This window comes from Nipponia nippon, unplaced genomic scaffold (genome assembly GCF_047370975.1).
Source record: "Nipponia nippon isolate SJK-2023a ecotype South Korea unplaced genomic scaffold, ASM4737097v1 scaffold_16, whole genome shotgun sequence".
In the NCBI taxonomy this organism is placed as follows: domain Eukaryota; kingdom Metazoa; phylum Chordata; class Aves; order Pelecaniformes; family Threskiornithidae; genus Nipponia; species Nipponia nippon.
In genome coordinates this window covers 9,238,670-9,266,364 of record NW_028262332.1, presented here as the reverse complement: position 1 = coordinate 9,266,364, position 27,695 = coordinate 9,238,670, and the positions used below count along the sequence as shown (strand labels likewise).

Genomic DNA, 27,695 nt, shown 5'->3' with positions numbered 1-27,695 from the left:
CAGTGCCAAGCAAGGGCTCCTCGGGTGCCGCTGCTGCTGAGATGGAGAAAGCGGAGAGCTGGCGGCCACCTGATCTTCTCATCCAAGTCCCCGCCGCTGAAATCCCCCGAGTTGGATTTTTGCGCTCTTGGGTCGAACCGAGTTTCTCACTGAGGAAAAAAAAAGATTCCAGGCCTGGAAGGTCTCTCTATGATGGGTTTGGGTTATCATTTTACAATGTATATTACCTTTAAGCGCTTTCACTGCTCCCCTGATGAACTCTTCAGGTTCCACTGAGCAGAGGGATCGTGGGGAAATCACGCTGCAATCAACTTCAAGAAGACATTCACATCATGTTGGTTTAGGTGGAAACAGTAAACTTGATTTATTGAAAAAAATCTATTACATTTATTCCTTTATTACACAGGTTTAAAATATTTAAAAATAGCTTTTATGGGCATTACACTTAAATTTTATGACACGTTTATTGGACTTTGAAGAAATGTACAATATGTCATTTGACACTATATTTTAAAAAGGGCCTTATGTACTAAAATTTTTTTCCATAGGTTTTATTTTTCTTATCAACATTTGTTCAAGTCATATATATTAAGGGAGGAGGAAAATAAAATTACACAAAAAGAATGTCTGCAAATACAAGTAGTAATTTTATTGCAATATACCGTAGCTAAGTGGTCTGGGGAAATCGGAACAGTTTGGAGCTCAGTACAATTACAACACTGGAATTCAACAGAGGAATTTTTTTTTTTCTTAAAGCAAAGAAATAAAAAGAAAAATAAAAGAAAAAAGCTCCCTTGATGAAAATTTATAACAGAATCACATGACCTAGACAGACGCACACATGCGTACATACATCGATATATGGCTTATCTGTTGCAGAGAGGAATGTGCAACCTTTTCTGACCTTCCCACTGTTCCTGGACAAGGCTCTTGCCAAGGTGACGGAGAAGCTGCATTCTCCTATATATTATTATATACTCCTTTTCACTGCTTTGCTGCCAGAGTCTGCAGTTTTTAGGGTAGCACCTTTTCCCCCCCCCCCAACTGGGAAAAAAAAAAATGAGAGAGAACACAACAGAAGGGGGGAGACGGATGGATACGGCTTCTCCCAGACCGAAAAGCACCGCACAGCATCGCCGCTCCCTCCAGCATGGCTTTGCCTCCCTTCCTCGGATGCTGCTGCTTTCTGCTTGGGAAGGAGGGGGGAAAGACATCATATATAGGCTTTTCTTCACAGTAAATGTGATGTCTTTTCCTTTATGGTGAAAGACCCCCCCTTGGCTCAAGCCTTGCTGTAATACTCCAGGCCAAATAATAATAAAAAAAACACCCTGCAACATCTATTTTCCAGCCAAGAGATCTAAACAAGGAAAACAGCCAGGGAGAAAACAAACAAACAAACGGAAAAAGAAGATGGTGTCAGCAGGTTGCGAGCTGAAAACGCTGCATGGGAAAAAAAAAAGCCATCCTGGCAGAGCCACCATGGGAAGACCAGGAAAATTGCAGACTCCTGGGAGTGCTCGGCGGGCAGGCACCCACACGGCTTCAGCATCACGTCAGGACATCCAACAAATACATAAATTAGCACCACAAACATTCAGCGACTGAGTACAATCTGGTATGGTTACCACCGTATAAAATGCATGAATATTCTTGGGGGGGGGCGGGAAGAAAAAAATGCATAAGCACATTTAATACTTTTTCTACATGGACCGCATAAGCTACCGCAATACAATTAAGGAAAGGAGTGGGTCTTCTACATAACAAATATGAAGGTGGCATGCATTTATAATCAAAGACTGTAGCAAAAGCCTGCAGCCTGTGTTGAAAGTGGCTAAAAAGCAAAGGCTGGTGGGAGATTGGCCAATGGCAGGGTATCACCAGTGTTGTATTAAAGTTATTCAAATAGATAGCACCAGAGACATGTAAAAATAAAAAGCACCTTTTTTTTTTTTTCCTTTTTTTTTTTTTAATATACTTTCTATTCTGAGAGGACAAATGGATTTCCCCTGCCACTGCAATCTGCCGCTGGGAATAGCTTTTTTTTATTATTATTTTAAAAGAATGCTGAAGGAAGAAAAGAAGAATTAATTTAAACCATGTATGTTAAGGTAAGCAAGCATATAAAAAGGCAGAGACTCAAAGGAGATCCTGCTTTTAGACCAGGGTTTTGTAGAAATCTTGTTAAAAAGTGGCTTTAATTTCCTTTTTTTTTTTTGAAGCAAATCATTGCAAAAGGCATCTGTGGCTCAGGGGGCTGGTTTGCCAACTCACTGGGCCCTCATCCTGCAAAGACCCGTGCCTGGGCGTAGCTCCAGGCGCCTCCAGATCCAGGCTTGGAGTTGGGAAGAGGCAGGGGCGGTGGGGACGTGAGCTGCCGTCTTCATTCTGAGGTGGATGCTTGGCTGGGATGGTGGTGGGAGGGGTGGTGGTTTTAATACAGACAGGGTCACATGCATGTTTTGAAGCCAGAAACATTTAAACATTTAAAATAATATACAATACAAATATTTACTTACAAACATACAAAAATATAAGCACCTTTAATACATGGGAAAGAGATGCCCAGTGTGACTTTTAGCTATCAAATTCATGGGGTTAAATTTTGTAAAATGTAGAATTAAGCGATTCAATGGAGATACTAAAAATTCTGGAAATTGCCATGACGTCTGCTTGCTAGAGCCAATCCAAATCTTGTGGAAGTCAATGAAATGTCTCCGATGGGCTTCGGCAGGGTTTGGATTGGAGCCAGGACTGCCAGGACTTCAACGTCAAGCTGAACACAGGAGTTTCAAGTTTTTTCCATTTTTCCTTAGAAACAAATAAACAATAATCTATAGACAAGCTTGCAAGAAGAAGAAGTCATCTTTGACGGCGGTAGGGTCTGCTCAGTGGCTGTGGAGCAGCAGCGGCGGGAGCACCGGTGGCAGCGGCGCAGGGACAGGTCTCCAGGCCACGCGTGCGGCGGTCGGTCATGCGATTCTGTGTCTGTTGTGGGAACGGTTCTCTCGGTCGGCGGTTCGGTACATGTGGGTGCGGTGGCACAGAGGAACTCGGGCAAAATGAGGAACAAAACGAAACGGAAAAAATAACCCATCGCTGTCCAGTTTCAGAACGTGCATGTGACAAGGAATTCTTTTTTTTTTTTTTAATTAATTAAATGGCGCAATGAGGTTACGAGGTTGCTCATTTGGAGACTAGTTTTCAGGTGGCTCTTAGCCCATGAAGCAAGCTGGTCCCACCTCGAATCCAAATTTCTGTGACGCTTCTCCGAAGTCATTGAACATGATGTCGACTATAGGTACTTGCTCTACTTTGGGTGTGCTGATTTCCAGGATAGTCTTCTGATAGCCCTTCTTTGCCTGATGGGGAGAAGAGGGAGAGAGAGGAGCTCTGATGATGCCTCCAAGCCAACAACAGCCAGTTATCATGAATGAGCATTCACCGGTCAGCTGGGAATATGGTGACTTGCCCAGGCATTTTTTGAGCTGAATTAGAGGCACCCAGCACCCAAACACACATTTGCCCTGAAGATTTAGCAGACATGCTCTCAAGGGGGATGGTGACCACTGAGCAAACCTCGGGGAGATGACTGTCCTGAGCCCAGGCTTTGGAGCAGAAGACACTGCTGCCATGCAGATCCAAGGACACCAACTCTGCTGTCAGCACATCTCAGAGCTGCAACAGGAGCTTGGTAAAATTGTTGTGGCTCTGGTATAGTTGTTTTGCCTCCCTGAGGACACGCACGGGTTGTTGAGCAAATGCGAGCGATTTAATTTGAATATATTAGTTTGACTATTATCTGAGCACTACCGAAAAGATCACATTTAAAGTTTGATGGAATTCACAAGGTGATGTTGTCTTTTTATCATGCCTGGTAGCCATACGGTTATTTCCGAAATATAAATAATTATTAGAGGAGCAGAAGTGCACCCGAGGGCATACAAAGCTGCACAAACAAGTGAATTTATGGAGCAGCTTTTGGCTCTACCTTACCCTCTGATTTGTGCGTCTCAGAAGAATAGGCTATATCACAGCTACCGAGAAAGGGCTGTAAGATCAGGATAAACACCTTCAAATAACAGCCTGAACATTAGCCCTGGAGATCTGCCGGCGCCGGCTGCAGCAGCCTCCATCACGGCCGGAGCGCGGGTCCTCCCAGGACCTCTGCGGCAACGCCGTGTCGGGCAGCCCAACTTAATTTTTCACATATAGGGCTCAACCTTAAATATCCTGCCTGTGGTTCAGAGAGGATGACCTACCGGGGTACCGGAGACGGTACAGGAACACAGGAGATACAGAGCCTCTTTCTGCAAGGCTGCAATAAGCTCCCTTAGCATGTTTTACCTCCTGTTTACGGCCTGCAGGAACGTCTCTAGCAAAGAGGAAGGACTGGGGCACACCAGTTTGGAAGCGATGCCCAAAGCTCTGAGCCAGGAGACGACATCTCTGAGCCCCACCATCGCACCGGGGCTTGTTCAGCCTCTCCCGGTGCTCCCGCTGCTTTCATTCTTGACACAGTCATTTCTTTGCAACACCAAGAGCGGCTGCGCTAACAGCTGCCTGCGAGAAGCAACCAAGCAAATAAACTCGAAGGAGCTACGGTCCTCTTTCCATGCAAACATCCCTCAGCAGGCAGAGGAATACAGGGTACCTGAGCCAAATCACTTAAGCCAAAAGGGTTCTCAGCAGGCACATCTGCCTTAAAATGTGCAACGCATAGTCTTGCGGCATCCCTGAGACTTAAGAAAGGAAAGGGAGGGAAAGGCACTTTTTACTGAGGACACATTGCGTTAGCAGGAGATATGAAGTACTTGAGGATAAACTTCCCCACGCGGCTTCTGAGTGTTTCCAGAAGCGGGATGGATGCCCTTTCCCTCTCGGCGAGAGTGTTAAAAGAAGTGATTCTAATCTGATTTTCCTCATTGCTCCTACAGTAAAAAACATGTGTGCACCAGAACAGAGCCACTTTCATCTCAAATTATGTGGAGGGCTTTTTCTGTCAAACATCTCAATCTTTCTGTCCCGTGGGCTTCAAGCACTGCAGTTGCAGAGGGTGAGAATTATGCATGCTTTTGCACCAGCAAGCTGGGTCTCAAAATAAATGCAAGCAGCACCTGCTTTGCCAAATTTTTAGCTCCTGAGGGTAGATTTTTTCAGAGCTCAATCCCAAATCAGGCATCCGGCAGAAGGAGGCAGAAGCAAAGGGAGGATGCTGGGCCCCTTTGGAAACTCTGGCTGTTGCTCGTGGCCAAAGCGAAGGCAGAGCAGCGTGGGCTGCGCGGGGAGAGGAGGGCTGCAGCGTAACACCTGGTTCTGCACTCTGGGCAAAAAAGTCACGGGGAACAGAGCTAGAGCTAAAAGTTGCATTTGAAATGGGATCAGGGATGCAAACTTCCGTCTCCTGCGTCCCATAGCATCGTCTTATTTTGCTATACAGTCAGGCCTTGCCTTGTTTTGTCCTTTTCTAAGCTCACAGGCAGCTCCTGTGAGGAGCAGGGGCTTGCAAGCACAGAGCAAACCAAAGGGCCGTGCTGGGGCTCCTCTGGCAGCTCAGGGGATGCCGGGCTGGAGCTGGGTGCTGCAGCCAGCCTGGGGGCGATGCACCCAGCCTGGGGGCGATGCACCCCCGTGCCCCCACAGCCCAGAGCCCTCCTGGGGCTGCATGCAGCAGTGTGCCACAGAAAAAACCCAACCAACCCAATGGCAAACCATTACTACTTTGCCTCCAAGATTTCCTGAAAGCAGGTAAAACAATTACTATCAAAACCCACAAAACTCATATGCAACCAGGTATTGACACTTGCTTCTCCCCGTGTGAGCAAACAGAATAAGAGCAAAGGCAAGGGGGACATTTAAAAGCAACTGGTGGTTTTAGGCAGGTCCCTTCCTTTATACACAGCCAGCAATAAAGCAAATTAATCTGGTTTCTAGAGGTGCTGCAGCTTCCCCTGACCTTGAGTGGAATCGTGTATTCCCAGCATAGGGAAGAGCAAGATCGATGTCTCCCATGCTGAAGACAATCCTCAAGGCAACTACATCAACAGGCAAGGAAATTCGGAGGCGATTTGCTCTGAGGCAGATGGTGCTGGACAACCAGGGGAGGGGGACAGACACCTCCACCACTGACCCCTTCTGCAGGGACTGGCCGAGACCAGCTCTGCCCACGTACCGCGCAGCCGTCGAGGGAGGCTCGGATGTAGGGGTTGTTGTCGTAGGACATCTCCTCGTCATTGGAGCCCAGGAAGCGGATGGCCTTGTCGTAGCTGTCGGTGGTGGCATCGTGCCAGGCTACAGACTGGTAGCAGTTGTAAGTGATGTTCTGGTGGGCTGAAGCACTCAGGAGCCGGAGGAAAGTCATCTGCACCACTCCAATGGGGTTCCCATCCGAATCCACGTAGGAGAGCTATAAGAAGCGGAGAAGGGGAAACACTAGGCAGTGAGGGGCAATGCAACATGTTTGGGGGGGGGTCTGAGGACCACCAGTCTCACCCATCTTTATTACCATGCACATGGGGCTCAGTCTCACCACCCCACTGGGGTGCGGACCCTGCTCCTGCCAGGCTACAGGCACAGGGCTGCTCTGGTCCTCCTGCAGCCGGGGCACAGCTACCAAGGGCAGTTTATTTCTCTTACTGGTTACAAGCTAAAAAAACCTAAGGCTAATACAGGTAGGAGGAGAAAGAAAGGGGATTTCAGCCCTCATTGCAAAAATGTGCTAAGTAAATTTCGGGATATATGTCTCAAGTTTAAGCCAATGCTGAGCATACTTCTCCAGCTTTTGAAGAGGAAAGAAAGCAGATTTCTGTAAGGGTTTGGGGCTTTATTTTTCTGCCCTATTTGACATGATTTTCTGACTGCTGTGGGTATTTTGTTCTGCACACACTGGGGTATTTCCCATTCATTTTTCCTGGGCACCAACACCCTGGCTTTTAAGCAATCTTTGCACTTAACCTGCAGCAACCCTGTTCCTGCTGATAAGGACTCCGTGTTGCCCTTGTTGGTAAGGCTACGCTCAGCTAAAGGGAAAATGCATTTTCTGCCCTTAGGGCATGTCATGAAACACAGAGCTGCACTGGCACAGGAATTTTACTCCATTCTGCACGTCAGGCTCCTTTTCGCCCTTGGAGGAGAACAGCATCTAGAAGTATATTTCTGCAAAACACAATTCATTGAAACCCACTTCCAGCACCTCAGGGATTCAGGACTTTCTGGGAGCTTCTCACATACCCCACCGAGGAAGCAAAAGTGCAGAGGAACAGCTAGTTTGCATGTATAAACTAACTGTACTTCAGGTGGCTTCTCCAGCCACGGCCAAGCTACCAGAGCTGCTGTTTGTTAGTCTTCTATGGACAGTGGGTTTCTTTAGAAATAACCAGGAGAAAAATACAGGCACACAAACAGTGTAGTGTTCTTCAAGGTACCATAAAACATCGGTGCAAGCTGCAAATAGTAGAAGAGATTCATAACCAGACAATAAAATCATGAATAAAAAGATAAAAAAATAAATATACCAACCGGTTGTCAGGATACTGTTGCACTGTCCTCCTGAGAGTTAAATATGACTGACCATGAGAGAGCCACGCATGCCAGGAAAGCTACCAGAAAAACCACCAGGACGTGGAAGGGAGGGGACACAAAATGCCGACGACTTGGCAGACACCCAATGACACAACTGATCTGCAGGACCCCATTCTCTTATTTGTTCTTATTTCCAATCAGTGCTTGGTTTGGGGGCCTGACTGTTATGGAGCGTTGGTTGCTGTTCTGTCTCTGCAGATTGACATGAAGACCTGTCCCAGCTTTGCACCTGGAGACACTGGGAACTGGTTGTGTGCATAAGGCTTGCTCATGGGAACACGGTTTTGCAAAAATCAATCCTTTCCTGTTTTTGCTGTGATAGTATTTCCCTGTGGCAGGTGCCATATGGCTATGAAGGATAACAGGCCAGGATGGGTGGCAGGCCTTGTTAGAGCTACTGGGAATTGTGTGTAACACACAGAAGGAAGGCAGAGTGCAGAAGAAAACATCTGCAACCCTTTTATCCCTCTAAATGCAGTTTGGCTGCATCATGAGAAATAGTAAGGAACCAGCTCCAAGTACTGTGTGTCATTGATTAATGATGGTGCAGAAGCATCAGAACAAGACAGTTTCTTTATATTTCATATTTACTGCATCCCTCTTACTTTAGATATCCCCAGAAGAAAGGCAAGCTTTGTCACGGCTGCACACCTCGTGCAAGTACCGAGATTCATATGGAGCCCCTCGCGCCAGCAGCCTGCGCTCTCAGCAGCACTGAGCAGCCCCGTGGAAGTCTTCCCCTCGGCTTTGGGGACCCCCACGGGCACAGCCCCCCAAGAGACGGTGCTCGGGCTGCGTGGAAGGACACCAGGGAGCTTCTCCAGGGAGAAACAGGAGCAACGCTGCACCCAGAGGGGAGCTCAAACTCATCCATCCTGCCCATCCACACACATGTCAAATGATCTTGGATCCCGGCAAATGTCTCCCCAATTTACCAGTCTCATAGTTCTAAATACTGACTGGGACAAAATGAGAGGTACTTTAAAAAAAAATTTTTGAAAAATCAAACTTTACTTTTATGGCCTGTGTGTTTAACAGTTTTGTGGTTTGCTTAGGCAGGTCTTCTACGTGCTGGTGGCTTTTTTCCAAACAGAAAATGCAGGACAGGTAAAAAAGCAAGAAAATGGCAACACAGAAAGCTGGAACAAAGGGCTCCAAGTAGCACTAAAATTCTTATTTAAAAAAATAGGCCCTAAGCTATAGGTTGGCAATTCAGCCTCTAAAATAGCTGATAAACAGACCGGGGCGGGGGGGAGCAGAGAAGATGGAGAAATGGAGGTACTCGTAATATTAACTGATGAAATGCTCTGTAATTAAGCTATGGAGTAGCTGCCCTCCAAGGAGCTGCAAGGCTGAAGCCTTGGCTTTGCAGCCTTATTCGATGATGCAGAAAAGCTGCAGAAGCGATATCCTTCTTGTGGGCAGAATCAGAGCAAACGTGTTTAGTGGCAACGAAACGTGGCTTAGGAAAACAACGCGGTGATTTTCTGTTGTTTGCCTTTTAAGGTGGAAGTTTGGGGTACTGCAAGAAATCTCTGCCCTGGGGAGAGGATGACTGCACAAGGCAGCTCAGCGCGGTACGTCAGAGCATCTCCTGCTTTCAGGGCCAGGTCGGTTTTATCCACTGAATATCTCCTTCTTCCCTAATTCTCCTGATTTGACTGAGCTTGTTATCTGCATCCCACTAATCCTACAAGAACTGATACACACGAGGGAGATTTCTGTTGCTTAAGAAGACCTGGCTTACACTAATCTGTTGCTGCTCTGACATCCCTGACCAGGGCTCGGGCTCTGTAGGAGCGATCTATCCACAACATGAATGTCCTGTTACAGGATATAAAACACAGAAAGCTCTGGTATTTTATGTTGCTGTCTTGCTTGCTGACATCAAACATTGTTTGACCTTATGACAGTTCTTCTCCCTTGAAAAAAATCCTTAATCACGACCAAGTCAAATTCCTGTCCACCAGGACTGGGAAGAGCACATGGCTTGAAATCTTCCTTTAAACCGATGAACTCATGTCTCCCAAGCTCCAGGGGTTACATGGCAGCCCCCGATGTTGCTCATCTCCAGTGTGGGAGACGAAATCCATCCTTTGGGGAAAACCTGCCCCAGAGATGTGCAGGTTCACCACCTCAGCATGGGTACCAGTGAGCACAGGCTACGACAGCACCGAGCCCAGCTCCAGGCTGAAGCATCACCTTAGGGGTCTCTCAGCTCTCAGGATAAGGCCACACTGCTGGGGGACAGCAGCACTGGGACACCCAGTTTGCCCTTGCCATAATGGGAACTGCCGAGGAGACAGCAACGGCCCTCCCGGTGGGATGCAGCCCTCCTGCAGAGCTCGGTGGAGACAGACCCGCAACAGCTCCAGCTCTGCAGGGTCCCCCAGCACATCAGCGCGTCTCCTTCCAATGCAGGGGAAAGCTCACCAGCTGCTCCTAGGTTTCCAGTTAAGCAGGTTGGGGAAAAAAGTGTCCCCATGGGGTTTTGTTTCTTTTTCAGTATTCCACCTTAAATGTTTCTACTACGACTTGTGATGGTTATTAGTCCAGCATGCAGAGTGCAACAGGTCTGGCCATACCAAAGCAAATGACGCGCTCTGATTCAGACTAGAGGGCCAAGGTTAGCCACTTACCAAAGACCCCCGCTTGTATTGACTATACCATGTGGAAGGCTGTTCTTTGGGCCAACGAGCCATTTTACTCTGTAAAATATGACATGGGTTAAAGAAAACAGAAAGCACCAAGATGCATCTTACCAGTTTACCGCGCTTGAATTCACTGAACCAGGAGCCTGGGTTTTCCTTTGGCCAAGAAGTAATTCTAGCCTAGTTTGTGGACGGCAAGGAGAAAAGAGAGAAAGAAGAAAAAAAAGAAATAAAAAAAGTTACATTCAGTTCCACAAGCAGAGTCTGCATGTCTTATTGAAACTGTCCAGCTTCCTTTAAAATGTTTTTTTAATCTTTATACACCAGTAACAAGACCAGTTGGCAAAGCCCTAAGGTGCTAAGCCTCGCAAGCAGAACGGGATGGCGTGGTGCTGCCCAGCGCTGCTTTGGCACCGGGCTCCTTTGCTAAGGGCTAATGATCTCTGCCCCCGAGATCCTTTGGATGCAAAACCAGCAGTGCAGTCTGTCGGCAGGAGAGATAAAAGGAAAGATAGAGAGGAAAAAAGGAAATATCATTCGTAAAAGATCCATTGATCTTCATGGGAGGGCTGGGGTGGAAAAGCAATGCTGATAACGGAGTAGGCTGCTGTCAGTCTAATGTCAAATCCAGATGCTGTGGGGCTGGGAAAGGCAAAGAGTGTGATTAAGGAAAAGCCTCTGCATGCCTCCTGTGTTTGTGCAGCACAGGCAGCGCATCCTCTGCAGTCGGTGCTGGACCATCACACATGATGGAGCTCCAATTACCTGGAGTGACGCAGGGGGTGACCTTGACAAGAAATGAGCTGCCAGAGCATCCTTTGTGGCAGCCCCATCTAAGCAGCTGAACCACTTCTTTTTTTTTTTTTTTTTGAGTCAGAGCACAAGGAAGGAGCGTGGCTGCCGTCTGCTCCCTTACCCTCCCACAAGCTCCCTCACTTCTGCCATAAATCTCTCCAAAAATGGCCAACCTATATGCAGGTGTCTTGGGATTGTCCTTTCCTTTCCAGTATGCGACCCATAAAGCGAGTCAGTATGTTTCTGCTGGGTTAAAGATGGACTGAAAGGGGATATGGCTTCAAGTCTGCTGTGTCTTAAAATAAAACCACTCAGCCAATACTTAATGCTGGTCCGGTAGCTGTTTTCATCCCTCTACATGGAAAAAGTGTAGGCTGAAGCTTTTTCTTATTTATGACAGTATTGCAAAAGTGTAGCACAATTCGCATTTGAGGAGCATCGCAGCCTGCGGTCGGAAGAGCAGCTCCACAGTGGACAAGACGGGGCCAAAGAGCCACTGGCAGACTCAGCGTGGCAGGAGTCTGAGCAGCTCCAAGATCATGGGCAGACTCTGCTTTTTTAGCTGTCAACATTTTGAGGAGAACCATGGCAACTTAATGCAAAGGAGAAAAAAATCCATCTCCTATTTAAACAGCCCTAACAAAAACTCAAGGAATATTTATGTTGTGTGTTATTTGTCCTGTGCTGGCACACATTTCTGGTGTATGAAATTCAGCAGGCAAATGGCTTCCACTGGAGTGGAACAGCTTTTTCTGCACCCTAACCCAGCTGGAGCACAACTGTGACACTGAGAGCTCCCCCAGGCCCCTTTGCGAGAGTTTCTGCTTGGCCAGTGCAAGAGCTGGTCCCCAGGCATCAGGGAGAGCAGCTCCAGAAAACAGAGTGCATGGATCTGGGACAAAAATGACAAGTATGGTTGACCTAAGCACGTCATTTCATTACACAAATAACTTAATCAGCCTTGTGCATCGGTGCCAGGAAGAGCGCTGAGGCTAGTTGCAATCATTTAGGAAACCAAATAACCACAAGAAACACAATGAAAAAATGACAGGAGATAAACATTTATCTGCTCTGCCTGAGGACACAGTAAGGGCAGAGGAATCAGCGGTGCTTATGTACGCAGACAGCGGAGCGGCCGCCCGGCTGCAGGAGGGAAGACAAGGAGCGAGTTAAATGAAGCTCATGGGGAGCCGCAGCTCCTGTGCCAACACACGCTTCTGCCTTTGTAAAGCAAAGTAAAAAAATTAAGGTTTTAGCATTTAGTATGCCTGGGAAATCATTAAAGACTTGTCCCAAATCACAGTTTAAATCTGACTTACTCAAAGAAATTCTCTTTGTAAACATATTCCTTATTATTTTAGAAGCCAACGTTGTGTAACAAAGAAGTGTTCTGGATCTTTAATCCTTACTTGCTGTTGTTCAATTCTCCTGAAATTGATTGTCTATGAATATTCACATTAGGAAACAATCTCTTATCACCATGATATAGAGGGGGGGGGGGGGAAAAAGTTGTGTGGACTTACTCCTTCAGATTTCTTATCAGGGAAGATGCAAGTCTCTCCACCAGCTGTGAAATTACAGTAAACTTTGAAAGAGTCCCTGGAACATCCTTGGTTAGGATCAACCCAGTATTCACCTGGATGCACGAGAGGGAAGAGAAGGGAGGAAAGAATCAGCACTGTGAAGGAAGGACGATGGGCACTTCAGCAACTATCTTACCAGGGCTGTTTCATGTCTGTTATAGGCTACTATTTCTGCATATTTTTTTTTAAAACTGGGTATGTTCTGATTCCAGATAATACTGTGGCACCTCACAGGGCTATTTTTCCATCATATATCCCAATTCTTAGAATAGAATATTTCAGTTAGAAAGGATCTACAACGATCATCTAGTCCAACTCCTCTCTACGTTTCCTTCTTTATCAGCCACGTTCCTCATCAGGCACCAGGGCCAGGGACTCCACAAATTACTTCTCTTCCTGCACTCGCTTGTATTCACTGCATGGAGCTGGGAAACCCACAGTGTTTTCCCCGCACCCTCTCTGTCCCGGGACACACCATCTGGGAAATCGGGGTGACAGAGCTGCAGATCCTTGCAGGTACGTGCTGGGTTATGTTGAGTGCCCAATGGATGCTTCATTTGCTCAATTTCCAGTTTCAAGGAATTCAGCGAGCCGAAGATTTCCTCCATGCCATCTGCATAGTCCATGTAGTTATCAGCATTTCCATCATCCACCAGCTGGCTGGCGTCAATGTTTCGCCTGGTCCTCTTGGAAGACTGGATGGGCAGTGGCTGGATGACTTCTCCAGGAGGACCCTGATTTGTGAGGAAAGAAGATGCAACTTCTCATTGCACTGGCAGAGGGGAAGAGAGAGAAGAGATGGCCAAAGCAGCCACCAGTGCTGAGCAGCAGCATCACAAGATACACACTAGACGTGTAAAACACCCATGACCGTACTGATAAAAACCCTGGCCACCAGGCGTGAACATTGGGTCCATCTTCTCTTGTCATCTTCCTATTTGTAACCTCTCCCTTTGCATCCTGCTTTCTCCCCCAGCATCTCTAAGAGATGCCAATCCATTGCTATGACTCCTGATGGGCTGGATCTTTGTCCAGAAATCTTCTACTTCCTAACATTACAACACCCATTAAATCTGAACCTCATTTCACACTTCATGTAATGGGTTCTACTTACAGGAGGCCCTGGGGGCCCAGGAAGACCTGATTCACCCTTTGGACCTGTTGGACCCTGGGTGGAAAAACAAAGGAAAACCATATCAGTCACTCAGGAAAAAGCACTTGTCACTTATATCACATCCCAAACATTATTTTAATAGTCTCTTGCTGCAAAAACTTTCCTCCTGTCCCTTCAGACACACAAGAGGAGTCTCCTTGCACCCCCCCAAGAAAATGTTTATTTGGTTATTTTCAATGCTTAGGTAAAAACAAAAGATCAGTCAAATGCTTGGAGTTAAACAGTCAAATTTTGCTTAGGCTTCCTGCAGAAAAGGAAGGATCTTCCAACGCATGAAAATGTTAACTCTCCAAATCAATTCAACAGTTTTATAAATCAAATAAAATCTTAAAATTAATAAAACATTGAATTCTGCATGGGAAGAAGACATTAGGAAGTCGCCCAAGAGGAATTTTTAGCTGCCTGTATAGGAGATCTGTAACATGAAGCTTGCTTCAGTGTCACATTTCTCACAGAGTTCTTCGCTTTTCAGCTTGCCACCTCCCGCTTCACAGTCTATTTTTAATACCCTCTGCTTTACAGCAGTAGATTTTCTCCTAAGGACTATGCACTGGATTCCTCTTTATGATCTTTGCTGCACTGATGCTCAATGAAGTACAGTGTGTGCAACAGAAACCTTCCCCAATTATAATTTCTGGGCTTAGACAGCCTGAAAAGGCTGCATTTGCTACAGTCATCTTTGGCTAATTGCCTTAATGCCACTGATATGGGGGAGTCACAGCAGGTTGTGCACTTAATAAGAGCTCCTCAGCCCCTTCGTTTAACAATGTCTATACTCACTGATGATCCTTTAGCACCTTTGGGACCAGGTGGACCCTGTATAGAGAAAAATATAGAAAGGAGTCAGTTCGTTTCCTAGCAGAGAAGTCATCAGTCTCTCCTTAGAGAGACAGAGTAGTGTTATACCAAGGTCTTTTCTTTAGTTCACTTCCTTTCTGTTTCCACTTTTCACATCCACTTGAGCTCAGTGTTGCTTTTATTTGTCAACATACAAAAAGCATTTGTGTCAGATCAATCTGTGTCAGTGCTCCACACTCCTGCCTGGATGGGGACTGGAAAAGCTGCTGTGTGATTACTGTAACCTGGGGCTGATCCTGGCTCTGTGCTAAGGGCAGCCGGCAACGGCAAATGCTGGTTGCCCAAGGGTGCAGGCTGCAGCCTTTGGGCATCCAGTGAAAAAAAAAAATGCAAGTAGCAAAAAGTACCAAAAAATCACCATGTGATTGTAGATAATCCAAAAGAAAGGGGGAGAGAAACAGGGCGGGCTAATTTCCCTGCCTCGATCATGCTGTGCCCCCTGCGCCCATCTCTCAGCTCATGCATCATCCCCAGTACTCCCCTAACTCATTCAAGTGTTTTTAATGGGCTCAGCTGGGCAAACCCATTCCCGTCAGCATCCTCATACAAGGTCAGGCCAGAAGGACTGCGCTGGGTATATGTGGGAGCACCAAGGTGACTCCAGAAGGACTGTGTAGCTCCCGAGGAATTCAAAGATAATTATTTGTCACATACCGGTAATCCTGGTGGCCCTGGAGGTCCGATTGGTCCAGAAGGACCTGTGATACCCTGAAAAATAAAAGCAGAACAACATTGATTTGCATGCAGCAATGCTGGCCTATAACTACACAACTAATATCTGTTCACAGATGATCACCGGTTTTGGAGGACTCCATTCAAATCTGGAGATTTAACTGGTTTTTAAGCCTGTGCACGATCCAGACAAGAGCATGACCAGGGAATCTCGTATCAGTGCACAGTTTTAAAAATTAGTCCTCTAGATGCATATTTAATGTTACCATCCCTCTGAGTCTATTCAACTCTTCATATGACCCTTGAGAATCTGCTTTCCACTAAAATGGGTCATTTTGGAGCATCTCTACATTTCGTATGTAGAATACACCACATTAATACAGAAAATAGAAAACATTCCTCAAATATTAGCAAGAGTCTCCTGCCAAGGTCGACCATCTCTGACATGCTGTACCTGCTCAAGGGCAGCAAACCCCACAGCTCAAAAGCACATTCCATGAAGGTCTTATGGAATATCTACCTGCTCTCCTTTGGGTCCTGCTGAGCCCTGGGGGCCTGGAAGACCTCTGTCACCCTTTTCTCCCTGCTCTCCTGGCGGTCCAATAAGACCAATTAAACCTGGATGACCCTAGGGGAAAACAGCAGATGTTAATTATGATCTCTCACTGGAGGTAACCAAACACCAAAGCTACCCACCAAAGACATTTCTAGATACAAACCCAAATATCTAAGGTGATAGGAGTTTGTAGCTATCCCTGACACCTGGAAGCAGCAGAGCAGAGCAAAGCACTAGCTTTTTGCAACAGAAAATGCTAGAAATGTAGAAGCAGAACTGCCGCACTGGAGCACCTCCTCATTTCGAGTGCTAACATATATTACATACATTTTTACAAGACAGAATCCTGACCGAAAGCAAGCCAGGTGCCTGCACCTCCCTCTGCCAAAGCGCCTGCGTTCAGGTAGCCCCAACAACTAGAGCTGCCATGGACTGCAAGGACCTTCATACGGGAATGCAGAGATTCAGGTCCTCCATGCCGCCTTGTTGCCATCAGTGCTGGTGATACGGGGATGGGAAACCCAGTCTTGGATCCAGCTGGGCAGCGACACATGCTCACCCACAGCACAACCTGCTTCATCCCTTGGGCCACACTCACAACTCCATCTCTCTTTTAAAGATACGTCCAATGCTTCCAGTGCATGAGAGCATGCATATGGGGCTGGTGGCACTCCTCGGTCTTGTCATGCCAGCTGCAGGACCCCCTCTACGATGACATTGTTTTTCCCCACACCCAGACATGGACATCAGGTCATGCAACGAGACCACGGGTGCCATTCTCACCTTCTCCCCTTTAGGACCAGAGTCTCCTTTAAGACCAGGCAAACCCGGTGGGCCCTTTGGGAGACAGCGGGGGGAAACAAAAAAGAGAATTAATTCATGTAAAATGCATTCACCTATTTAAAAAACTCATGGAATTTGGTGGTCTTGACATACCATTGGGCCTGGAGGACCATCTGGGCCAGGGGATCCTGGGAGACCTTGTTCACCCTGTAAAACAGTACAATTCCCTCAAATCCATCATTCACAACAGCCATGCTCCCAGCTGGGATTATTCAGATTATTCACCCATCCTCATGTGGTCCCCATGCCAGGGAACATTTGCCCTGGCTTCTCGAAGGTGGGTAAAGGCAAAAGGATTTATGTTCCTTTTATGCTCACATCTTGACTGGAAAAGGGACTTCGCAGCTCATGGAAATGTTACCCCAGAGAGTGGGTGAGCAGAATCAAGACTCAAATAAAACACGCTGGGAGATGATATTCATCATTATATTATTTCCACTAAAGATGTTTTAGCTGCTGTCAGGCATTCAAGCACAGGCAGAACATTACGCTGGGAGAAAGGCATCTTCCAAGGCAGATGGGTTACAGTGAAGCAGCAGGACCAGCCCTGCCCAGAAGCTTTCTCAGACTTTGCTCAGTTTGGGAATACTCACGACTGGACCAGGAATTCCTCGAAGGCCATCAGGGCCAGGCTTCCCTGGAGCACCTTGGGGACCAATTGGGCCAGTCTTCCCAGGAGGTCCTTCCAAACCAGCTTCACCCTAGATGCAAGAGGCGGCATGGTTTAATTTGCATTGGGGCATCAAACGACCTTCTCAAATACACTGTGGCTGCTGCCAGGATGACAGAGTGAATTGCAATTCTATGCAAAGCATGTAAACCCTTCTGTTTGTTGATTTTCCTACTGCTCCCTATCCTTTACATGCTGAGAACAAGTCTCCAAACTCCTTCACTTTTCAGCCTTTGCCTATTTCTGCTGACTTCCAGCAGGAACGGCCCTTTGGCTGCGAGCTCTCTGAGCAGGAAGCTTTTCCTTGGTTTGGTCCTGGGCGATGAGCTAGCAGAGGACATCCTCCACCGTCAGTGTTCCTGTGGCTGCTGCAACAATCGGATCTATAATTTGCAATCCCACTCTACATTTCCCCACCACCCCTACTGAAATAATCACCATCCAATAATGCTATGTGTGCCCTGGGACAAGACATAGGGCTGTGCGTGCTGTATTATTTACAACATATTAAATTGCCAAATATGGCACTTTGTCATTTCAAAACAAGAAAAACATTCCCATGACCTTACCAAGCTCTAATTATCTCCACAGAGTTTGTCAAAAGATGAAACATAAGCTTAGATTCGAGGCCAATGGCTCCAAATTCAGGCTAATTTGTTTTAACACATAGCAAAATCAAATCGCTGTCTTTCAAACACCCATGTTGTCTGAGGGTGATCCTTTTGACATACAAAGGACATGGTAGAAGCGAATCCTCCTTCAGCTCTTACCTTGGCTCCTTTCTCTCCTTGCCTTCCTTCGGGACCGGCTGGACCAGGAGGGCCCTAGAGAAAGCACAAAATAGATGCATAGCACAATTAGATCGCACTGATCTGAAATCGTCTATTGGAATTAGCAAAATGATGCTACAGCCCCAGGGAAGATGACAAAATGGAGACAAATATCTCTGAAAAGCTTTTTAAATTAGCTTCCTGCTAAATGAATCCCCAGGCTCTGCCAGCAAGGCAGGAAGAGCAGGAGCACCTCATACTTGTATTTTCTTATTTTTCCAAAAGAAAATACAACTATGAGGTGCTCCTGCTCTTCCTGCCTTGCTGGCAGAGCCAGCAAGGATTTGGTTGACAACTTCCCATCAATTTCTAATGGCTGTGGATGGCGCATCAATTTAAAAAAAAAAAATTATTTATTTTACACCTGCTGCCTTGCATTTACTGTAGACCTAGTAATAATATCAGTTTCAAAAAGTCAATACAAATACATTTGGAAAAATACTTTTAAACAATCAGCTTACCCTTTTCCCTGGGGGTCCAGAGGGGCCTGGCTCTCCCGTGGGACCAGGGGAACCCTAGATGGAAAGGGGAGGAGAACAAGCCATAACTGCACCACGAGACATGGGAGGGAGGAGCAAACATGTAAAACTCGAGTCAAGATCTAAAGGTTGTGCTAAGCCGAGGTGTGGGCGGCCAGTACAACTCCCGACACCTCCTCGGGGGTGCAGGTGGTATCCTGTTTTATCCCTTCCCACCATGAAATGCCATAAGGCATGGCAAAATTAAAATGAAAGACTAGATTTCGTTTTTCCATGAGTTAATTTTTGCTTTCAGGATGTATTTCTGGGCAGCCTGGATGGATGACAGCAGCCAGGCTGACACAGACAGGAGGGACAGGCATCAGGGGACCAGAGCAGCACAAGCTGGTGGGAATTAGGTGCTGTATGTCCTTCTGTGTTAAAAGTCCTTGGACCCGCACACAGAAACCGTGGGGACTGATGGGAACAGAGCTCATCTATCCAGTTACTCACAGTCTGTCCAGGTTCACCATCATCACCTTTGTCACCAGGGGGACCATCTTGACCCTAAAAAGGAAAAAGAAAGAAAGAAGTAGGCATATTTAGGGTATGAATAGAGTTGGGCTGAATGTTAGCAGCAGCAGGTGCAGTTCAGCTGTTCTTCATGTCACCGGGCACCATCCCTTCCCATCTCCCGTTGGGAACACTGGCAGCAGCAAACGTCCTGTGCCAAATACTGTGGATAGCAGCATTCGTATAGCTGCTGCCCCAAAGGTATGACCTTTGGGTAAGGTAAGACCATGGTCAGACAAACAGTCTTGTGGTAGAACTTCCTACTCTTTCCCAAGTAAAGGAAGAGTAAATACCAGATGAGTTGCTGGTGAATGAACAGCGCACAGTCATATTTCACTAAACCAAGAGAAGGAACTTAATTACCCTTCTGTGAGACAAACACTTACAGCTGGACCAGGTTCTCCAGGAGGACCAGGGTCACCAGGGAAACCAACTGGACCCTGTAAAGAGAGAAGGAGGATACCCCCAAGTCAAAGATATTGCATCTAGAGAATTGCAGAGCACTAGGACCTGTAACCCCTGCAACAACATTGGGAGTCACCCCACGGAGCAAAACCCCAATTCCCTACCCTCAAACACAATCCCAGATCACATCCCATCTCTGCATCTTTATAATTTCGTCCTGTCACAGCCACCAGTTCAGCTCTGCATCCAGACTACACAAAGCTCCAGTGTCAATGCTGGGACTTTCATCTAGTTTTTCATAAACATATTGGACAAGTGACAGCAAAATCCTCACAGCTTTGGGGCATGTGCAGATTAGATGATTTTGCTTTTGCTTCCTACATGATGTGTAACATTCTTCACATGAAGATCCTCTCAAAGCATTTAATGACTAAAACACTTCACCATTCTTCTCTGTACAATGTCTATTGTACACTTCAAATGATTCCGAGACCAGCGTTCAGACAATAGCCTTCAACCAATAATGCGATATCCCAAAAACCCATCTGTTAAGAGAGATGACTAACTCCCCTGCCTCCTCTGCTGTTTCAGGCCATCTTTGCTTATCGCATAATAAATTTCTTCAGCCAGCAAGCATCAAAGAAGCCGGCAAGATAAATACTGTACCATTGTCATCTGGTATAAATCAGTATAGCACTACTGGCTTCAATAGAGCTACAGCAATTAGCATCAGCAGGGATCTGACCCTAGAGGTACAACTCCCAAATTCACATAAATCTCCTCTGCACTATTTTGGAAGCTTCACTCTGGTGCAGAGGACCTTGGCAACACATAAGCTCAAGCGCAAAGTAAACCTACTGCAGGCCCTCTCCATAGGGGTGAGTTTTCTGATAGCCTGCAAAAAGAACTAATAATTCAAGCTTCGCTGGAGGATATGGTACAGCTGGGTCTTTTCCTCATTAGCACCCTGAAGAAGGGGACTAGTATCACATATCATTAGAGGAGCAATTCTCTGGCTAGTAAACTATTTCAAATTTCCACAAAAATCTCTAGAAAACATATTTTCATGCAGAAATCTCTGCTGGGCAAGACAAGGAAGGCTTGGACAGAAGGGGGTACTTACAGGGCTGCCTTTGGGACCGTCATCGCCTGGTGGACCTTTGGGGCCAGGTGGACCAGCAGCACCAGAGGGACCTGCTTCACCCTTTTCACCTCTTTCACCTTTAGGACCCTGTAAAGGAAAAAGGGTGCTCCTGTTATCCAGGAAAACAACTTCCCGATCTCTAGTTATCATTTAATCAATTCTGAGAAAGAAGCTCTGTTTGTATCTCCAAAACATGAGGACATGATTTAGCAGTCCCTTCCCACAAAGATTAAATGGTGTTCGTGTTGTTCAGTCGTGGGTAGCCCATATTCGGTGACTAAACGTTGTACTATAAATACCCAGTAACATGGCGATGTGTCACCCGATACCCAAACCAAGGACATGGCTGGTTCAGTCCCTGCAGCCCCATCCACATCCATGCCTCTCTGACACCCCTTCAACCAGCTCCTCAGGGGCCACCACTGAAGAAAAGCTCTTCTCCATCAGAGCAAGAGCCACCCTGTAGCGTACTTACCGGGAGGCCAACCTCGCCGGGAAGACCAGGCTCACCAGATTCACCAGGTTCACCCTGCACAGGGGAAAAGAGAGTGATCACAATTATATTTCTGCAGGATGTTGAGTTTTCTGCTGACATAGCAAAGCCCCTGCACGAGTGTCATAGCAAACTCCTGTGGGCTTCAGTCAGGTTTGCCTGGATGCTTTACCTTCTCTCCCACGGCACCAGGATTTCCTATTCCCCCAGGAGGACCCTGTGGACCATCTGCTCCTGGTGGTCCAGATGGACCTCTGGGTCCAGGTGGGCCTGGCGGGCCCTGAGAGAAAGGGGAGACAAGTTTGAGACATGTTTCTTGGAGCAATATCTGTCAGTGATAAAAAAAGTAGTATGAAAGCATCTTACCATTTGCCCAACGTCACCTGTCTCTCCCTTCTCACCGGGCGGTCCAGGCAAGCCCTGTGGAGGGGATGAGTTTTAGCTGTAAACATCTCAGCTGGAAACCCAGCTCTCACTACCTTAAGCCCTCCCTCGATGCTACAAATTACCTGCAAGCCCACTGGGCCAGGGGGACCAGGGAAACCTCGGGGTCCTTCATCACCTTTCTGACCAAAGAGGCCTTGCTGTCCCCTGGGACCTGGCTCTCCATCGGCACCCTACGAGGAAAGAGTCTAAACATAGCTTGGCAAAGACACAAGGCCGATGCAAAGCTCCATCCCCACCACCTCCTGCTGCAGCCAGCAGCAACGTGTTGGGCATCAGCAGCGCCAGGCAGAAACTACCAGTCCTTGCAGTGCATCCCAGGAGATTTTATGGCAAGAAAAGGGATTTCTGCCAACAGGGGACAATACTCACAGCTGGGCCAGGCTGACCGATTGGACCCTGTGGGCCAGTAGGACCTGGTGGACCCTGTCACGAAACAGAAGCTCAATGTCAGCATTAAGAGCACAGAGTAAAAAACTCACCTGGGAAAAGGCGATGCCCTTCAATACAGCCTCCATTAAACATGCATTAATTCCCAAAACAGAGAGGGAAGACAGGGTCAAGATTCCCCAGACACACCAGCATTCCTCAGTCCTGGTGCCAATGGCACAGCAGACATGTCTAAATGTATTTTTGCTCCAGGAAAGCAGTATCACACTACTCAGTTCTCTCTAGATACTTGTGTATAATTTGTCTTCCTCAGGCTCTGAGAAGGACATAAAGGGTGCTTCAGCGTGCTACAAGCAACTAGAAGAGGAACTACAGCCGAACACCCAACTTTAACAGCAAGGGCTGCTAATGTTTCACAGATATTTACACAGTACATGGGTGACATGGAAACATCTCAGCTTGTTCCTGGGAGCTGGAGGCTCACACTTCAGGCACTCACTCTCTTTTACATCGTGTGGGTATTTGATGAAGCAAAGAAGAAGATGAAGCAATGACAGAAAGACATTAAATTGTACTGCTTTCTGTTTCCAGCACGTCACACAACATAACCACGCTCCTTCAGGGAAGCGGCTCCAACGATGTCCACCCCACTCACCTGCTCCCCTTTGTCACCCTTGCTGCCCTTCTGGCCAGGCTCCCCGATCTCGCCCTGCCAGGTACAAAGGGGCACAGTTAGTCCACTGGGTGACCACTTCCACATCTCAACATTCAAGCAATATCTCTCTGTGACTGCATCCTCATCCCAAAGATGCCAATTCCCACAGAAACAGCCCAGAATGTTCTGAAAAAGGCCAGAGATTTGGCCACTCCAGGTGTAACCAAACCCTTTTACATCCTAAAACTTTCCTTAGCTGCCATGTGATGCAAGAAGCATCATTTTGCAGACCTCGTTAGCAGCACTGAATGATCCGTCCCAGCTAACATTTTCTAAAAATCCTCTGGTCCAGAGGGGCTTAATAAGAGAGTGGGGAAGGTAATTAATGTGGAAAGGCCAGGCACCCGTGGGCAGGCCACCTGCTACAGGGGCTTCGGGGCAGTCTAACTGGATTTCAGCAAGCGGTTTGGCTGGCAGAGCACACACAGCACAGTCTGCCTGCTGCTCCTCAAATCGGATGCTGCTGATCTCGCGGGATTGCCAGCACCATAAAATATCCTTGTGTTATGACCGGCAAGTACATCCAACCCAATGCGGTGGAAGCAGCGGGTCAGCGTGGTGGCAATGGGGCACATTACCCAGTTCCCTCCCAGAGTGACCCTACACAGCATGGAGCTGCTCCCACCTTGTCTCCATCCTCTCCGGGGGGGCCGACAGGACCTGCTGGACCTGGGAGTCCCACTGGGCCCTGGATGCCATCCCGGCCAGCTGGTCCTTGAGGACCCTTCTCGCCCTGGAAGCAGAAGTAGCAGGCAGGTCATACAGAGCTCTCCCTCCACCCTCCAACCAACCCATCACATCCCATTAGTGTTTTATTCAGCTGCTAATGACCCCTGACTGTATGGGCATGGATAGCAAAACTGTTTCCCAGGTGATATTTCATCAGGCTCTCTGTGCTCGCTGTCTGAAACAAGACAAAATTTCTATCTCGAGAGATAAAGAAAGAACAAAGAAATCTACACTGTGAATACGCAAATCACGGCTGCAATTTCACTGCTATAGCAATATAATCAGATTTAAGCCGAACTCCGCCGTCTCTCTCTGGATGACAAACAAGACCTCAAATAATTTTATTCCCACAAGCCAGTTTTTACTGATTCTCATCCTGGCTGTCCCAGCACTCAGGGCCTACTCCCTTGCTGGCTGGTCCTCAACTAATAGGGGTTTCTCAGGAGGCCCTGAGCTCCCTCCTGAGCTTCTGGACAAAGGAAAACACCTGAAGTGAATAAAGCAATCTCTGCTGGCCTCCTGCTTACACATCTACTCATATTCCTCAGACCTGGAGCCTTCAGTCAAATTTGTTTATGGGAACTGAACAGTGGATATTTTTTCAGTTTTCTCGTACATAATTTAATAGCGTCTGAATCCTGGGTGCTCTCTTCTGAATAATTAGATGCCACATAAATTGCCTATTCATCTATCCACTGATACATCATCTAGGTACTTGGCAGGACAGATGTTCATAAAGCTGAATCGCCAGGAAATTCTTGCCTCTGGACTAGCTGCTGGAATTTCTAATAAGCCAGCAAATGTGGAACACAGAGGCTGATAAAGACTTTTGATAACAACAATCAATCACCGTAAGTGCCCTCATCTAGTCTGAAATCACAGAGACCAGGCATTTGCTCATTTTGCTGGGTCTGAAGCTGAGCTTAAGTTTGAGGCAGGCAACCCAAAAGTCCCTGCAAAACCATTGGGGAGTGAATTAGAGGCACAGCCTTCCTCCTCGGGACCGTCACGGTACCGTGCTCTTCAGAAATAGTCATCCCAGCCCACTCCCTCCTGCCCGCACGTGACATTTCACACGTGTGCCTGGGGAGCGAAAGACGTGAGAGTTTGCGCGGGCTGGCTGGCGAGCGCTCGGGAGAGGGACCATATGGCGGGACTCAGCCGCGCTCCGCTCGGGCTCCTGCTGAGAGCAGATCTTTCCACGGGCGCCAGCGGGATGCCTGGGAATACTGATGCTGCGGCAGCACACAGCATCCCAGGAAGCGGAGCCGACACCTCCGCGGCACCTTCCCGTGCCGCCCTTGGCCGAGGCAGGGTGATAACAAGGATTTATTTAGGCTCAGTGGAAATTGCTGTTGCATCCTTGTAAGCAGTGATGGGGTTGGCTCGTTTCTCTGCCCAGAGGCCTGTCCTTTGGCTGTCTGTCACTAGGAGGTCACACAGGCTGTCGTTTTACCTGTTCATCATCCCTCATCCCTTCTTATTGCCTGAAGACATTTCAGTCTCTGGGATCGCATCCATTTTTGCTAGCACTGGTGTCCCAAACAGGGCAGTTGAGCAGTTAACATTCAGTGCTGCGATGCACACAAGATGAGAAAATTCCTTCCTAATTGATTTTTTTTTTTTTTTTAATCTTTTATACACCTACCCCAGGGAATGTCTCCATGCTCAGCTTCCTACTACATACGTTTCTATTTGACCCACAGCTGTTAATCTTTATACTGGTACTTACTGGGGCTCCCTTTTCACCTGCGGGTCCCGGAGGTCCCTGGGGGCCAGGTCGCCCTGGCAAGCCTATCGGGCCGGCTGATCCCGCGGGACCGCGCTCACCAGGAGAGCCCTGTTTGGAGAAGAAGGAAGCGTACTGGAGTATCAAGCTTTATCTATATACAAACAGAAAGAAACCCAGCAGTAGGATGCTGCAAATGCATCACAAGTGAGCACATTTGATGGGGTGACTGCCATGTGATAACTTGGTACCATCAGCCCAAGGGGTCCTGCAGATCTTTTTTTAATTAAAATCCCTGGAAGGGCTGGGTTCTCCTCTGGATGGTGCAGGTTGCTCAGCAGGGCACATTATCAGCTTGGAACAAGAACATGAGCCACTTCATGGCCAATACAGCCAGGAGGGCTGGATGATGAATATTTTCTTCCAGGAGGGCTGCACTGAGCACAAATCTCAAGCAGGGACAACTTTCAGAGGGAAAGCAGGTGGCTTAGAAGCAAAATTCTCGATGTCCTGAATCATTCCAGTTCCCTCAGCTTGTCACGTATGTTCACAGCTGACACCACAGAATGACTGAGCTATTACATGTGTGTCTTGTAAAATAAAGCAATATCCAGCAAGTCGTTAGTGCAAAGGAAATAACGGATAAAGCACTGAGCTGTGACTAACCCTCCGTTTTGGCTTGCCAAGCTCGTAAATGCATTAGGTGGTGCCTGTAAGGGCAAGGATACTCACTGCTGGACCTGGGGGGCCTGGGGGACCTTCGTTGCCTTTCAACCCTGGAGCACCCTGGAGGGAAGAAAACAAAGTCATTTTGGGAGGTGAGTGCCGCACCACCTGGGCATCCTCCCCACTGGAAGGACTGGGCAGCCTCTACTCACAATGGGGCCAGGGAGCCCTCTCTCTCCAGGGAAGCCTCGCAAGCCCGGGGGTCCGTCCTTCCCTGGGAGGCCAGCGGGACCAGGGTCCCCCTGCAACGACAGCGATAAATAGCTGAGGATCTGCAGACTCCATAGAGACCCAGCTCCTCCCTCTGGGCTCAAGTTGTGATGAGACACTGTGAAGCATCATGTCTTTTCTGAATCACCCCTCTCCGTTTCTGGGAGAGAGGTAGGCATCCAGGCTTGCAAGGAGGGTGAATTCAGTAGGCTGCTGGGTCCCTACCTTGGTCCCTTCTTTTCCAGTGAGGCCAGGAAGACCTTGTTCACCCGGGGGACCTGGAGGGCCTGGATGTCCCCGCTCACCCATTGGCCCAGTCTCACCAGTCGGACCCTGAAGAAACAGAGATCGGGGAGAAGGTGCTGGGTATCGGCAGATATGAAGGAAGAGGTGCAGGCTATCAGTTTATTCCTTTAGGTTGCAATGGGATAGAAGATGCTCCCTTCCCTTAGCTGTCCCCTGCAGTGCCACCAGGAATCCCTGGAGAGACGCCTCCTTTGGCATCTAAAGGGACCTTGCTTTAGAAGTGGGCAACATTGCACTTGACAGACTAGAGGCACTGGGAACCTCTGGAATGAAAGCATTCACATAAGTGAGATATTATTACTACAATTATTATGCTTAGGGTTTTTTTTTAATTGAAAACTTCCTAAGTACTCTACAATCATGCTGATTCTTCCTTATATGGGGCATAAATAATGGATAAGACTTGTACTACATGGCAATTACTGACTGCCTCTGTGCTGTACGTGGGCACTAATACTGATGAGTGTAACATAAGGCCCAGCACAGAAGGTTCCCAAGTGGCCCATTTTGGAGGAGGACAAAAGCCATATGCACAATACTGTAATGTCCCTGCACGCTGGTGTCCGCTGGGACAGTGGTTGTAATTCACGTCACGCTGCAGGGTGCCACTTAGCGTAAGCAGAACGATAACATTGCGATTGCCCAGCAACCACGCTAACTACGCACAGCAGAGCCAAATAAAATTGCTATAGAACCTAATTTGCACTTGAGAAGACAGACAGTCAGGGAATTGCCCCTAATCAGGGAATTTACAAATCAGGGACTTTACACTATCATTAAAAAGGACAAATTAATTACTTTGTAATTAAAGAGCAACCTCCCCAGCAGTTCAGGAAAGAAGACTCAACCCAAAGCCAGTCCCACTCGGTCTAGGACTCTGCCTACAAAACCGATGCACGAGCCTTGCACGCCCGTGCTTAAGGGGAACAAATTCTGGTTGTGCAGTTACTGTTTCCAGATTGCACAGAGTTTGTTGTGACTAAAACAAAACTAGCCCAACTCTGATAGAATCTAGCCACACTTTATATTAGAGAGGGATGCATTTCTTCACAACGACACGTAAGAGCACTCTTGCGTCACGCATACGCTGCCCTGAACACCCCAGCAGCTGTACAGCCCCTTGAGACCGCCTTTAACTCTCTAGCTGCTTGAGGTCTTTT

At 47.5% G+C, this 27,695-nt stretch overlaps 1 protein-coding gene across 3 annotated transcripts in view; it reads right to left on the bottom strand.

Annotated features, from left to right (window-relative positions):
- Window positions 1–624: 624 nt before the first annotated feature.
- The window catches only part of COL5A1 (collagen type V alpha 1 chain), a 180,884-nt gene continuing 153,813 nt past the window's right edge, over window positions 625–27,695 (bottom strand). For 2 of the 3 annotated variants that reach the window (XM_087752785.1, XM_009476995.2), the window contains 28 exons: window positions 26,455–26,562; window positions 26,172–26,261; window positions 26,026–26,079; window positions 25,297–25,404; window positions 23,461–23,568; window positions 22,776–22,829; window positions 22,103–22,156; window positions 21,796–21,903; window positions 21,653–21,706; window positions 21,459–21,566; window positions 21,269–21,322; window positions 20,773–20,880; window positions 19,631–19,684; window positions 19,185–19,238; window positions 18,675–18,728; window positions 18,154–18,207; window positions 17,307–17,414; window positions 16,807–16,860; window positions 16,654–16,707; window positions 15,835–15,942; window positions 15,297–15,350; window positions 14,565–14,600; window positions 13,725–13,778; window positions 13,086–13,344; window positions 12,551–12,663; window positions 10,344–10,412; window positions 6,173–6,406; window positions 625–3,362 (listed from right to left, as the gene is read on the bottom strand). In XM_087752785.1, coding sequence (XP_087608911.1) covers window positions 3,216–3,362; window positions 6,173–6,406; window positions 10,344–10,412; window positions 12,551–12,663; window positions 13,086–13,344; window positions 13,725–13,778; window positions 14,565–14,600; window positions 15,297–15,350; window positions 15,835–15,942; window positions 16,654–16,707; window positions 16,807–16,860; window positions 17,307–17,414; window positions 18,154–18,207; window positions 18,675–18,728; window positions 19,185–19,238; window positions 19,631–19,684; window positions 20,773–20,880; window positions 21,269–21,322; window positions 21,459–21,566; window positions 21,653–21,706; window positions 21,796–21,903; window positions 22,103–22,156; window positions 22,776–22,829; window positions 23,461–23,568; window positions 25,297–25,404; window positions 26,026–26,079; window positions 26,172–26,261; window positions 26,455–26,562 — 2,514 coding nt within the window. In that variant the 3' untranslated portion in view covers window positions 625–3,215. Of the gene's footprint in view, window positions 3,363–6,172; window positions 6,407–10,220; window positions 10,290–10,343; window positions 10,413–12,550; window positions 12,664–13,085; window positions 13,345–13,724; window positions 13,779–14,564; window positions 14,601–15,296; window positions 15,351–15,834; window positions 15,943–16,653; window positions 16,708–16,806; window positions 16,861–17,306; window positions 17,415–18,153; window positions 18,208–18,674; window positions 18,729–19,184; window positions 19,239–19,630; window positions 19,685–20,772; window positions 20,881–21,268; window positions 21,323–21,458; window positions 21,567–21,652; window positions 21,707–21,795; window positions 21,904–22,102; window positions 22,157–22,775; window positions 22,830–23,460; window positions 23,569–25,296; window positions 25,405–26,025; window positions 26,080–26,171; window positions 26,262–26,454; window positions 26,563–27,695 lie in introns of all 3 variants that reach the window. The other variant, XM_087752786.1, reaches the window with a different exon arrangement.